The sequence below is a fragment of the Lycium ferocissimum genome, chromosome 5 (genome assembly GCF_029784015.1).
Source record: "Lycium ferocissimum isolate CSIRO_LF1 chromosome 5, AGI_CSIRO_Lferr_CH_V1, whole genome shotgun sequence".
Classification (NCBI taxonomy): domain Eukaryota; kingdom Viridiplantae; phylum Streptophyta; class Magnoliopsida; order Solanales; family Solanaceae; genus Lycium; species Lycium ferocissimum.
This window is the reverse complement of record NC_081346.1, coordinates 62,974,370-62,987,233: the sequence shown is the minus strand read 5'-3', so window position 1 is coordinate 62,987,233 and position 12,864 is coordinate 62,974,370. Positions and strand designations below refer to the sequence as shown.

Below are 12,864 nucleotides of genomic sequence, written 5' to 3'. Positions count from 1 at the left end.
CACATAGATTAGTATGTGTATGTGTGTATATATATATATGGAATTGGCAATTTCATTTTTCCTTTACCAGTAAGCACTAAATTTCAGAGCTTTAAGTTTTGATGATTATGTGAAAGAAATTGAACCAAGTTACACATTGAAGAATACTATTAAATATATAAATTACAATAGTATTGAGAACAATGGTTACTGATACGTTGGAATATTACAAACATAGGATCATATATATTAACTTTCTTTTTATATGGATCCATGCTAAACTTGCCTCTAGCAGTTTCTTCTGCGTAAATCCAGGTAATGATTATACACTTACAAACTTATTGTATTTCATAAATTTTGTAATTAAATTTATTTGTGTCTATGACCACCGGAAATGTAATGTTATCATAGGCTTATAGTCATTACAATTGAAAATATGTTAGAGAAAAGTTCTCTACATTATATATATGCCTCGATTTGCTCCTGAAGTAGCAATATCTTAAAAGAGGTTTTAAACTATTATAATTTGATATGATTAAGACACGTCACATGATTATGCATGTTTCATTCTCGAAGAATGGAAACTTTTGATAAATCTCACAAATACAAACCCATTACCCGAAGTGAATGTGAGAACATGTAATAAAGCTTATAACTACGGACATGTGTTTGGTTGTGATGTTATAACGACTCATCTCCAGAAGAGATCAAATAATTGAGAAAAATAATGAGCTATTAGAAGTTGTATATAAAGCGTATCTGAATGACCAAGTTTCATTCCCGGAAGTGAATGAATAAATACAAGAATATCGTCCCCTATCGTACATGAGTACTAGTCTTTCAATTAGTATTAATTAGATCTATATCTAATCGTATTGTTTTAGCTAGTTCTTAATAAACATATAATTATTCCCTTTTGATTAGATAATGTTTTAATATTGGTGTTGGTTTGCTTGTTTAATAAATAAAAGAAGGGAAAAGGGTCAAAAATACCCCCTCTACTTTGGAAAAAGTGCTAAAAATATCCTCTGAACTCATTTTGGGTCAAAAATACCCCTCCCATCCTTAAAGTTTTCAAATATACCCATATCTTGATGGAAATTATCCCCCAAAATAACCCGAAATTATTTTTTAAACCCGCTCCATCATTTAAACCTTATCCAATTAAATAATTACCCATAAGATCCCCTTATTCCCCCAATACGTAGGTTTGAAGTTTGAGGGAATTGGGGGAATAAGGGGATTTTATGGGTTATTATGTAGTTGGATCGGGTTTAAATGATGGAGCGGGTTTAAAAAATGATTTTGGGTTATTTTGGGGATAATTTCCGTCAAGACAAGAGTATATTTGAAAACTTTTTTGATGAGAGGGTATTTTTGACCTAAAATAAGTTCAAAATATATTTTTAGCCCTTTTTCCAAAGTAGAGGGGTATTCTTGACCCTTTTCCCATAAAAGAATATAGATATGTTTCTGGAGTGTGTATAAAACCACCATATGAACATTAGATATATTAATCTGAGAAGTGAACGGTTCCACATTGAGTGGTGTCCGTTGCCAATTTTTTTAATTTTTTTCACATAGTTTCTTTTATGAAGAAAAAAAAAAAGGAGCAGTGAATGTTCATTGCAAATTTATGATATGATAATTTCCTTGTTGGTGTCCCAATGTAATGCTAAGTGGATTAAAATCATTGAATAGTCATATAACGAATATGGCAATTGATTACAACAGCATTATCTGTTTTCATTAATTAACATTGTCATATTAACTCTTGGATAAGTGTGAAAAGTATTGTGTGTATACAAAACTTTTAAAATATGAAAGATAAGTTGTTGTATCCTAATAATACTTATCAATTTATTATTTCGTATCATATTGTTATCTATTTTGACCAAGACGGGTATTCTTCCTGAAGAAGATATTTATCATAGAAGTTGATGACAAAAGTATCAAAGATTGTATAACTTTATGTTTATTTTTTGTCATTTATGAATTTAGAACGTCTTTATAATACCTGTTTGGTTGTAATTTTTCTTTTGTCATGACACGAGTGATGTCAAGGTAATATTTAATAGTACAAAATCAATTAAGGGCTCCAGAAGAGCTAACTATTTATCTAGATGATTATGACACTAGTAGTGTCCAAACAATATGTGATTATAGAGAACAAATTAAAGGCTCCTGAGGAGCTTATATACTATTATGTAATTCATTCTAGATTGTAATATACGAAGTTGTTATGAACGAAACACAAGTTGTAATAAACCCAAAGTTTACTAAAATAAATGGCTATTATATTGAAGTTATAAATGATTGGAGGATTAAATATCTTGAAAATCATAGTAGGTAAGAAATATGTTTGTGATTGGTTACCTCTTTATTCTCCAAATTGTACTGCACAAATATAACCATAATGAAATCACACGTTACGGTAAACCAGAAAGTTTATTGGTATAAAAATAATAATTCATGTCATAGTAAACTAGAAGTTTACAGCACATGGCATGGTAAACTTGAAATTTACTAATATAAATAATTTTATTAGTCGGCATGAGCGGTTCGGCCATCCCGATTCAAAAATATGATGTGCAAATTGAGTATTTGACATATATTGAAGAACTAGGAGATTCTTTAAGAATTTATCTTTGTTGCTTGTTCTCATGATAAGTTGATTATATTGGCTAATGTTGGGATTGAATTCCCTAAATTCTGAAGAAAAAAAAATATAAAAGGTAAATATGGGCCCGTTCACATGTTATGTGATGTCTTAAATAGATGTATTGATAAAACGGTCACATGTGCGTTTATTGACAACCAGCAGTTTGACATATGTAAAGTTAATTGATCAAAATAATTGAGTTGAGAGCACAATTTTCAGATTATGCAATCAAGATAATTCATCTTGTTAATTCTGGTTTATACCAAGCTGGTTTGGCGTTGAATGCCTCTGATAAATAGCTAAACCATTGCTTATGAGAACAAAGCTTCATGTGTTGGTTTGAGATATGATATATTGTATACAATATCATTTGTATGCTTTAGACCAATAAATTATGATAATTCTGCCTTCACAATTGGTTCAGGATTAGGAACCAGATATTTCCATCTAACAGTTTTTTATGTGTGGTATATGATTAATTAATCTACCATGATGCACAAAGATGGATTCCCCCAAAGAAGATGAGATGTATGTTAGTTTTTTCTAACATAAGGGGGAGAGAATAAACAGCTAAGGAATATGTTATGAATTATCATTAGTATGATCCTCATTCAAAAGATAATTCAACTCAAATGCTAGAAGCATTTGCTGACCCAAAATTAATATCTAATTTCAACTGCAAATGCTCCTATTAAATTCATGTCCCTGAAGGACAGAGTCTACAGCATGCATGAAACGTGGTAGACTAATCGATTTCAAATGCAATAATCATTAAAAAGAAAGGGGAGCAAATGATTAATGATCATTATAAGGAGGCAACGTGCTCTTAAAGAGCCTATGACATAACACTTCATGAAATCTCATGAGAGGTTTAGGTACCTAAAAATAATGGAAGCAATGAGGTCTCAATAAGTTATGTCACATTGCGAACCGATACAAATAATATATATTGTCGACGATATCTCTGGTACAATATAGCGTAATATTGTAAAAGATTGTGAGAATCTAAAATTTACGTCTATTAAAGCATGCTAACGTAGAAATTATTATCAAGTGAAATGACGCATCTTGGTAAGCGTAAAGCTTATTGGACTCGCTTTGTCCGGACACCGTAAGATGTCACATATTTAAATAAAAATAGATGTTGTCACAGCCTATATGAATTATTTGACAAAATTATATGAAAATTCTTGAAGAATTTTAAATGCCTGAAGCATATACAAGCTGTAGAAATTTGTTCATAATTCTTATATGAATTAAGTGAAGCAAGGTGAACGCGATTTTAGCAGCTAAATGAATATTTACTGACTAAGGGCACAAATGACTCTATTTATCCTTATGTCTTTGTGAAAATCAAAATCTATCGTATTGTTGGTTCAAGTTGATTACTTGAATATTATTGAAACTCTTGAAGAGTTCTCAAAAGCAATTTATTATCTATTGAAAGAAGTTGAAATGAGAAACTTGTAGAATTTTTTGGTCCTGAAGTGCCATATCTTTATGCAATTGATGCATTTATATATTTTGCTATGACTATGAGGGATTATAGTCATACGACGTTGTTCTACATGACAGTCAAATCATATAAAGATAACATCTATTTATAAAGCAAGTCAGGAATGCACTTGGAGTGATTTCAATAATATTATATACCAATGCAACTCTATCCAAAACCGAAGACGCAGCAAAGATACATAGCCCAACTAAAGAGAGGATTCATAAAAGCACAAGGCATGTTTCACCAAAGTTGTTCTTCACACACGAGCCTCAGAAGAATGATGATATCAACGTGCAAGAGATTTGTTCGAGCAATAATATGACTGATTTATTCACCAAGTCTCTACCAACTACAACTTTCGAGAATATGGTGCACAAGATTGAGATGTGAAGATTCAAGTTTTTGGATTGAAGTTCTCATCAGGGGGAGTTAATACGCATTGTACTCTTTTTTCCTTTCAAGGTTTTTGTCCCACTGGGTTTTTCCTTGTAAGGTCTTTAATGAGGCAACTAAATGGTGTATTATTAGAAATGTGTACTCTTTCTCCTTCACTAGAATTTTTCTCACTGGGTTTTTTCTAGTAAGGTTTTAACGATGCACATTATCTATCAAATAGACATCCAAGGGAGAGTGTTATAAATATTATTTATTATTGTGGATGTCTATCTTTAAGAGAAATATTAGGGTTAGTGACTTTGGGACCAAGTCACTTTTCCCCTATAAATATAAAGGTTCTCCTTTATTGTAAATAAATCCCTAACAAGAAAAATAAAAGAATTCCTCTCTTCTGTCTTTCTCGACTATATTCTTGTTCTTGCATTTTATAACAAAAAGTACTTTTAGTTTTAGTTTTTGAAGAAGGGGAAGGGGAAATCCAAGTTAAGAAATTGATGAGAGTGTGGAATTTGAGCTTCCTGTAATATGTAAGATTGAAGCTACTCAGAATGCTGAATAAACGCAATATATTTGCAACTAGATCAAAAGCGTCCACTCAACCATGTGTTTTGACCTAATTATTATATTAATTGTTAGAGTTTAGAATAATGAATAAAGCACTTTATTAGATAATCATGATTCGCTGGAGCTTGCACACATGCTGATGTGATCCTCATCCATGATCCTTAACATTTTATTAGGAACGCATAAACGTTAATCTTTCCTGCTGAATATACGGCTTGTCACACCACCAAAGGTTGTAATGCAGTGGACAGAATTTACGTGCCTTTAATCACAGATTTCTAATAAAACGTCTCTTTAATAATTCTTTCCCTTTCATCTTTTTATACTCTAGATTGTTAAGGTTATACGAAAATCCTACTTGCAATGCCGGAAAGTAGTTGTTCTTCGACAAGTGTCATTGTCGTGAAATTGCCCGAAATTTCACTTCAAAGACCCCTTCTAACCCCGAAATGAATATTTCATTTCTAGTGGGTTACATTGCAAGTTGGGTGGGGTTTTTTGCTGAATGGGTCGGGTTAAAATAAGGGGTTATTTTGGCTGAATTTAATTTGTGGGAATAAATATCCACGTAGGTGCCAGTAAGCGCCACATAGGATAATAAAGGTGGGGACAAGGGAATTAACAGTTCAGGGGCAATTATGGCCCTAAAGTTGAATGGAAAGGGTAAATATATAAAAAATATATATATATATATATATATATATAACGAAGGATAAATATAGCTCTTTCCTGTGAGTACAGGGGCAAATATAACCCTTTACCGTAAAAAAAAAAATAGAGAGGATCAAAATTTTAAAACATTACAACCCATAAGCACATTGAAAAAAATGAGAATATCCCAAATATATGAAATTCACAATCATTTTAGAAGGTCAAAAGATTCAATTTTTATTTTCACAATTTTCACAACTATTATTTTATATTTTATTTTCAAAACGAGGACAAAGTAATCTTTTTTCCATGTAATCATTGACATGTTATTTTTGGAGTACAGTGCCCCTTCAAAAATTTCAGGGAATCACTTGTATCTTGATAACAGAAAACTCTTCTTTTATACATTTCAAGACGCATGAAAATTACAGAACATAGAATTGAAGATTATATGTCGACACATCACACAGTTCTTTTGAATTATCTTTAAATTACAATACGTATGATAACTAGTACACCATTCTTACGTGGCTAGTAACTTTTTAGGTACACTGAGTCATTGACATTAACTACATCGAAAGTGCAGCATTGCTAGGTAACTCATATATGATCAATTTTCAAGAAAGTTAGCCTCTGCCCTTTTTTTATTTTTATTTTTTAAAGTACACTAATTCCCTCTTTGGCAAGTCACTTTAGATATAAGACGGAATCAGCATAAAGATTACTCACACAATTGTTCCAGGTAAGAGAGCAATTGGGGAGGAGGGGATGCATATCAACCTTTTCCAAATAATCTTTTCAAATGCAAGTAACTTGAAAAACCTTCAGTTGAAACTCAACAAGGAACCACCAAGTTGAATAATTAGGAGCCCGTCACCCTTATCCAGAGATGACGGGTTTGAGACCAATACATCCATGATTAAGGATGTGTCCAGTATGAAGGAAAATATTTTCCAGCTAAACAAGTAGTTTTTATGCTTATTTCTTATGTTCGGTACATACGCAAAAAACATTAGCCTAAAAGCACTTGTATATATACTAGACAAACACTATGAGAGGTGGTGGTGGAGGTAGGGGTGGGAGCGGTGGGGATGGGGATGGATGCTACGGGAATTGGGGTGAAGATGAGGTGTATTGGAAGATTAGCAAAATCATTTTCCTCATTTTTAAGGAACTTGTTCTCCGAGAGAAAATGTTTTCCAAAAACTTGGCCAAACGAACATTGGAAAATTCTCCATACCTGAACACACGTTAAAGCCAATAAAAAAGGAAAGGAAAACTCAACAAGAACATACAGCTCAAGCTCTTTCTTCGATGTTTACTGTTGGAGTCAATTTCCATAAATCCGCAGGGGCAAATAAAATCCCCAAGCAACCAAAAAGGAAAGAAAGTACAGTATGTTGCAGTCTAAGAATAGTAGGAGGCCCCTTTAAAGGAGAAGACTAAATGCTTCTGAGCTGGTTTCTCACAGTTTCTATGGGTTCTCCAATGGAGCAGAATTATTCATGAAAAATGAAAAAAGGGGAATATTGAAAAATATCTTTGTTGATTCCATCTTCTAATGGTTGCTTAATGATCCATCCCTCTTTAACATCAAGATGATTCTAATTTTTTGACAAACTTTTTGGCCTGCCAAAAAATAAGAAACAGAGGGTAAGCCACTATTCTTTAGGAATTTGTCAAAAGTATAATGGAACATAAAGTGTTGCCAAGTGAACAGTTAAAACATGAAGCCATTGGAAATTGCAAAAAACTCGTACTGAAGCATTAACATGTGCTATTCTGGAATGCAAATCTGGTACACATTTTTATCAACAATTATGAAATGGAAATGAATTTGCTTCGTAGGAATAGGGTTCCATTCATTACCTGCTCCAATGTCAGAAACATAATGACATTCCACGATCCCAAGCGTCCAAAATTTGGGATAAAGCCTTTGTAGAAAGCTAAAGGTCCCTGCAAACATTAAGGCCACAAAGCAATGTCATTAGGCATAAAGGTCGCTGTTGGCAAGGCACTGAAAACTACACAAGCAAAAAGCTAATAGCAGTATATTTTGTGAGAAAAGGGATCTGATTTTAGTAATATAAAACTATCTTGAGAGAAATGAAAGGTTATTGTTTTTATTTTAGGTAGAGTTCTTCATTTTGCAAGAAGCCAAGATCTGTTAGTTTTAAAAAAAAAAAAAAAAAAAAATAAGAGGAAAATTTATGTCAGCAAAATGGCTGGATTCTTCAATAACCAATAGAAAGCAAAGATGGTGAACTCACGTCATTCTTCAATGTTTTGACAAAACAATCAAGAGTACTTTTGTATGCGGAATCTCCCATCATCCTTGACTTTACCTGCATCCACAGTTTACCATGTCAGTGGTTTACAATGTATATACAAGAATAATAAACAAAATTAATCTAATAGAAGTTTACGAAGTCTACCGATATTGTGCCTTTAAAGGGATGAAATTTAAAGACATATTAGAAGGGTGATCTAAAAGATTATCGTATTGAGTATAAGTTGCGTATCACCAAAATATAAGAAGCATTTTGGTGGTAGGTGAACTGATTAAGCATGCGGATTTATAAAAAATTGATATTACCATCATACTCTACCAAGTAATAGGATATCAGTATTGTTTATCTCAATTGTGCCATGTTTGATTCCAGAAAGGGGAAGGGAAGAGTGAAGAAAAGAAAAACCAACTGGCCACCTCCCTCTATCTGTATTTTCTTACGATTATTTGGTATGGTTTGAAGAGAAGTAAAAAGAGACATGCTTAAAAAGAGACATGCTTCCACCCAATGTTGGACGGATTAGGCCTCTTTTTTACTTGCGATACTCTTTTAATTACAATTACATCCCCTTGAAACTCCAATCTTACTTCTATTTCTCTAATCCCTCTTCCATTTACCACAACCAAACTAGAGTTTATTATTGTTCAAGCACTGCAAGCCTCGAAAATAGCATATATAGATAGTAAAGAAAATTCATGAGAAGAGGACTTCAGATTCACAAGATGAAGACATTTTACTAATAGGCTGGATATTGGCTTTGATAATTCTTTTCATGAAAAAGAAGACTATATGCGTATCTTTTGCCTATTTGGCCAAGAAGATAATTCTATTTGGGTAAGAAGATCTAAAATATTAACAAACAAATTACTGAGCAATGGGTATCCATCAGAAAGGACTAAAAAGAAAGCAATTTGTTTTGATAAGTTTAAAAGGTAAGCAATTTCAAAGAATAAGGAACATAGAAGATACCACATCAACAGGGGACCCTATGCAAACTGCAAAAAATCCAGCTCCAAGCCCTGCGATCAAATGAGTAACAACATTGTCTGTGAACCCAGGAATCCTGAGAACGGCCTGCACGAAAAAAAAAAAATTAAGAGCGAAAAGTCAAAAGAATGACAACGTAAACATCCAGATCCAAGAAAACACCACATTAGACGGTCAGGAAAAATGAGGCGGTACTATGAAATTTATGGTTTCTCTACCTCCTTCACTTGATCATAACTGGCTAATTCAGCTGCATTGATGATGGCATTCCGCCCAATATTGGGTCCAAGACCAGTCCACAGAGCTCGAACTCCTTCCTAATATCAAGATGTGGTAGAAACAAAATGCGAATAGGTTAAGATAAGAGTTAAAATAGGAGTCTCTTTTTTAGGGAAAACCATGACTCAACAATGAGTTGCCTCAAATTTTCACTAGTGAAGCCTGTTCAATATTCGTTATTTTGCAAATGCTCCAGTAAGCTGTCAGCCTTGGGGATTCGATTAAATTTAAATGAAATCGAAGTTCTCATAATTTCCCAAGCATGTATAACATTTCCTGAAGAATGGAAAATAAACCGAGAAGAAAAGTACCACCCTTCTTCTCCGAGAAGGATAACCAAATACACCATAGTTAGATGGAGAAAGAGAGAATCGAACAGAGAATCAGTTACCAAAGAACAGTCAAACAAAAGAATCTATAGGAAATGTTAGTCTTCAATTCTTGGGACATAATAGTTTTTAATTGTTACATCCTAAAGGCACATATTTTCGCAGCTTGCGTGCCAACCTGATTGGTAGAGATTGTGGGACTTTGAATAGCAACAAGAATGAAATTGTTTAAGTATACGATTCCAATGCAAGGGGCACTAACTTCCAAGTCATGATTCAAAGAAGGTGTGCACAATTTTCACAATTGAGTAAATAACTGAGCTGGATAAGATATGTAACCTGTTTCACTATTGTTGAGTAAGCATTTAGAGCTCCAGAGTAACGCCTTGGCACACCTGCTGGCAATTTTCCTTCAGCTTGTAGACGTACTTTAACTAGATCTGTAGGATTTGCAACTGTAATGGCCAATGCACCTATGTGATAAAGAATCACCAAATTACTTTATAATATATTGAAAGACAAACAGTAAAAAGACCAATACAAGGAAAAACAGAAAGTATGTTATTGAAAATCCAAACACTGAACTTCAGCAAAGTGATAATAAATGCAAAACATCTAAAAGGCACTCACCAGTTGTAAGTGCAGCAAGAATTTTCTTTGACAACGGCACATCTCCGACATGATCTTTGCCAACATATAAGTTTTTAACCTGCTTCCCAAGCAAACAGTCCATAAAAGGTACAAAAACCTTAAAATAAACTTGCAGCAGTTGTACGATAGAAACGACAACTTACAGGTTCATACATCCCAATACGAAGACCTCCGTATATACATTGACGATGTAACCCAGGTACGATACCCTTCCATAGTGAAGCTGCTCCTTCTTCCTTTGCAATGGTGCCAACAGTACCTAACAATCCCCTATATTTAGGTAAAGCTATTCCATCCCCTGCGACAGCCTTCTTTTGAAGCTGAAGCCTAACTTTAGCAGTATCCAATGGTAAAGTACACGCCTGCAGAACAGAATTTTGTATGAAGCAAACAAGATTAACAGGAACAGTAGCATGGCATACACATTTCGAAAACAATGTACATCATACGAGCTGGATGACCAAATAAATGGCAACAAAACTTAATAAACCTTATTTCCAACAGAATTAAGCAATACATGGTTCTTTGAAAACCACTTACATGATCAAGGCCTACTTTTCTTGGAAGAATTTTTAAGGCAGCAACGAAACATGGTATAAACTACTTTGATAGCTTCATAAAAAACAAAAAAACCGATTCCCTCGAAAATTAAGCAAGACATGGTTACTCGATAAGTACTTACATGATCAAGGCCAATAATTTTTCATAATTGATTTTATTAAAACAACGACCATGAGTATAAATTTCTTTTGTACCATCACAACCGTGTTTAAAGATCATCTAACGTTCCCTTTTCCTTTTTAACAGATGCTATACTAAGGTGATTAATCTCTTAAATGAAGACAGATGAAATCAAGCACAGTATGCTAACCAGAATATACTTAATCCAGACATATCTATACTTGTTTAGAAAAAACTGCAATTAGGAAATTAAAATAAAACACAAATTGACTATCAAAGCAACCCAGTAAAGGATTTAACAGTAAATTATAGGGTGTTTTTTGTATGGAGGAAAATATTTTCCAATATTCCCATGTTTGGTTGGTCAAAAAATTTCTTTAGGAAAGCAAGTTCCTTAAAAATGAGGAACGATAAAACAAGTTCCATAAGCGACATTCCAAGTTCATTGTTTCCTCGTCACCCACCCAACGCCCCTTACCCCCACCCGTTGACCATCCCACAAATTGGATTTCTTAATTAAATAATGAGAACTAGCCAATTTATCTTTTGCCAATCATTTTTCTTTTATCATCGTAATATCTTTCCACCCCCGCCACCCCTGATCCCCCACTCCCCACCCCATCCCACATCCATAGTGTTTCACTGGATGACATATAAATGCTCTTGGGATAATACTCTTTTGCTGACTTACCAAACACTAGAAAATAAGTAAGAAACCCACTTATTTTCCAAGAAAACATTTTCCTTCACACCCAAACTCTGAGAAACTTAACAGCTCAATGGGATCATTCATAGAAAGGCAACCCCCCACCCCAAAAAATGAGAAAAAAAAAAAAAAACCCATGCATCAAAATGTTTGCAACAGATATAACACTGATTGAAGAAAGGGAAGTAGCCCAAAAAGAGAAGAGGAATAAAGAAATAAAAAAGGAATTTTGATTCAATAGTAAAGGGTTTAATATTGGATTTTTGAGCTAAGAAAGTAAACAGCTCAATGGGGAAGCAATCCCCCACCCCACAACCTCAAAAATGAAAATTAGAAGCATAAAAAATCTTCACAACAGATATAACAGAAAGGCAAAGTAAGTCAAAAACATAAAGCAAAATTGAAGAAAGATTTGGAGAATATACCTCAGCGAAACAAGCAGCAAAGGCGCTAGCAGCGAAAGTACCGGCGAATGAAATGTCCGATTTGCCCCCGCCGTGATCTCCCCCCATTTGAGTGTAAGTTTGACAAACCAAAAACTAAAAGGAGATTTTGGCAAGAGTCAAATACAGAGAGAGCAATGGGCAATGTAACAAAATGGGGGGTTTAAGGCGGGGTTAAATGGGCCTATCAGGATCGGATTTAGGTAGAGGGAATCTCGGGAAAAGCGAAACGATGGTTTTCCTTACGCAACGGCCATTCTTGTCATTTACTACTATCTCACTAGGTGCGCCTTTGCTTTGCTTGCTAAGTCAGCACTAGTCTGTCTTTCTTTTCTGGCATCTACCTCATTAACAAGAAAAGTTTGGCCTCCTCAATTTGACTCTTTTTTTTTTTTGTTTTTTGTGTGAGTATTATTATATGGTTTAATTCAAAAGTCTAATATATGTGAGTTTCTTTTAGCTTAATATATCGACAAATCCTTTAAATTTCTTTAGCAAATTTCAATTAGACACTCAAATTAAGATTTATAACAAACGCTTGAGAACACGTGAAAAAATGTGTTCAGTTATATCTTTAGTAATAAAGAAGTAGTTCTTTCAAATAATATTAAATTCTTAAAAAAATATTTAATAAATAGTTATAACTTAGTAAATTATATCTTGTATTTATAGTATTTTTTTTTAGAGATAATGATAAAAAAACATAGCTGAATTATATATTTTTCGTAAGTTTATCTACCCAAACTA

The 12,864-nt window shown here is 33.5% G+C and overlaps 1 protein-coding gene across 1 annotated transcript; it reads right to left on the bottom strand.

The window, feature by feature from the left end:
- Positions 1-7,030: 7,030 nt before the first annotated feature.
- Positions 7,031-12,280, bottom strand: LOC132057029 (mitochondrial uncoupling protein 1). The gene is made up of 9 exons (XM_059449465.1): positions 12,100-12,280; positions 10,431-10,649; positions 10,267-10,345; positions 9,976-10,109; positions 9,247-9,345; positions 9,011-9,115; positions 8,021-8,095; positions 7,620-7,706; positions 7,031-7,379 (listed from the first exon to the last, which is right to left on the bottom strand). The coding sequence occupies exons 1-9, from the start codon at positions 12,184-12,186 to the stop codon at positions 7,344-7,346; spliced, it is 921 nt and encodes a 306-aa protein (XP_059305448.1). The 5' UTR covers positions 12,187-12,280; the 3' UTR covers positions 7,031-7,343.
- Between the last annotated feature and the right edge of the window lie 584 nt (positions 12,281-12,864).

Bases quoted from the DNA above. Each gene is read 5' to 3' on its own strand.
- LOC132057029 (XM_059449465.1), bottom strand. From the start codon at position 12,186: ATGGGGGGAGATCACGGCGGGGGCAAATCGGACATTTCATTCGCCGGT. The intron at 10,346-10,430 runs GTAAGTTGTCGT...CTTGGGAAGCAG, and splicing joins GTATTGGGATGTATGAACCT to GTTAAAAACTTATATGTTGG. The intron at 7,380-7,619 runs GTAATGAATGGA...ATTTTTTGGCAG, and splicing joins TGTTTCTGACATTGGAGCAG to GCCAAAAAGTTTGTCAAAAA.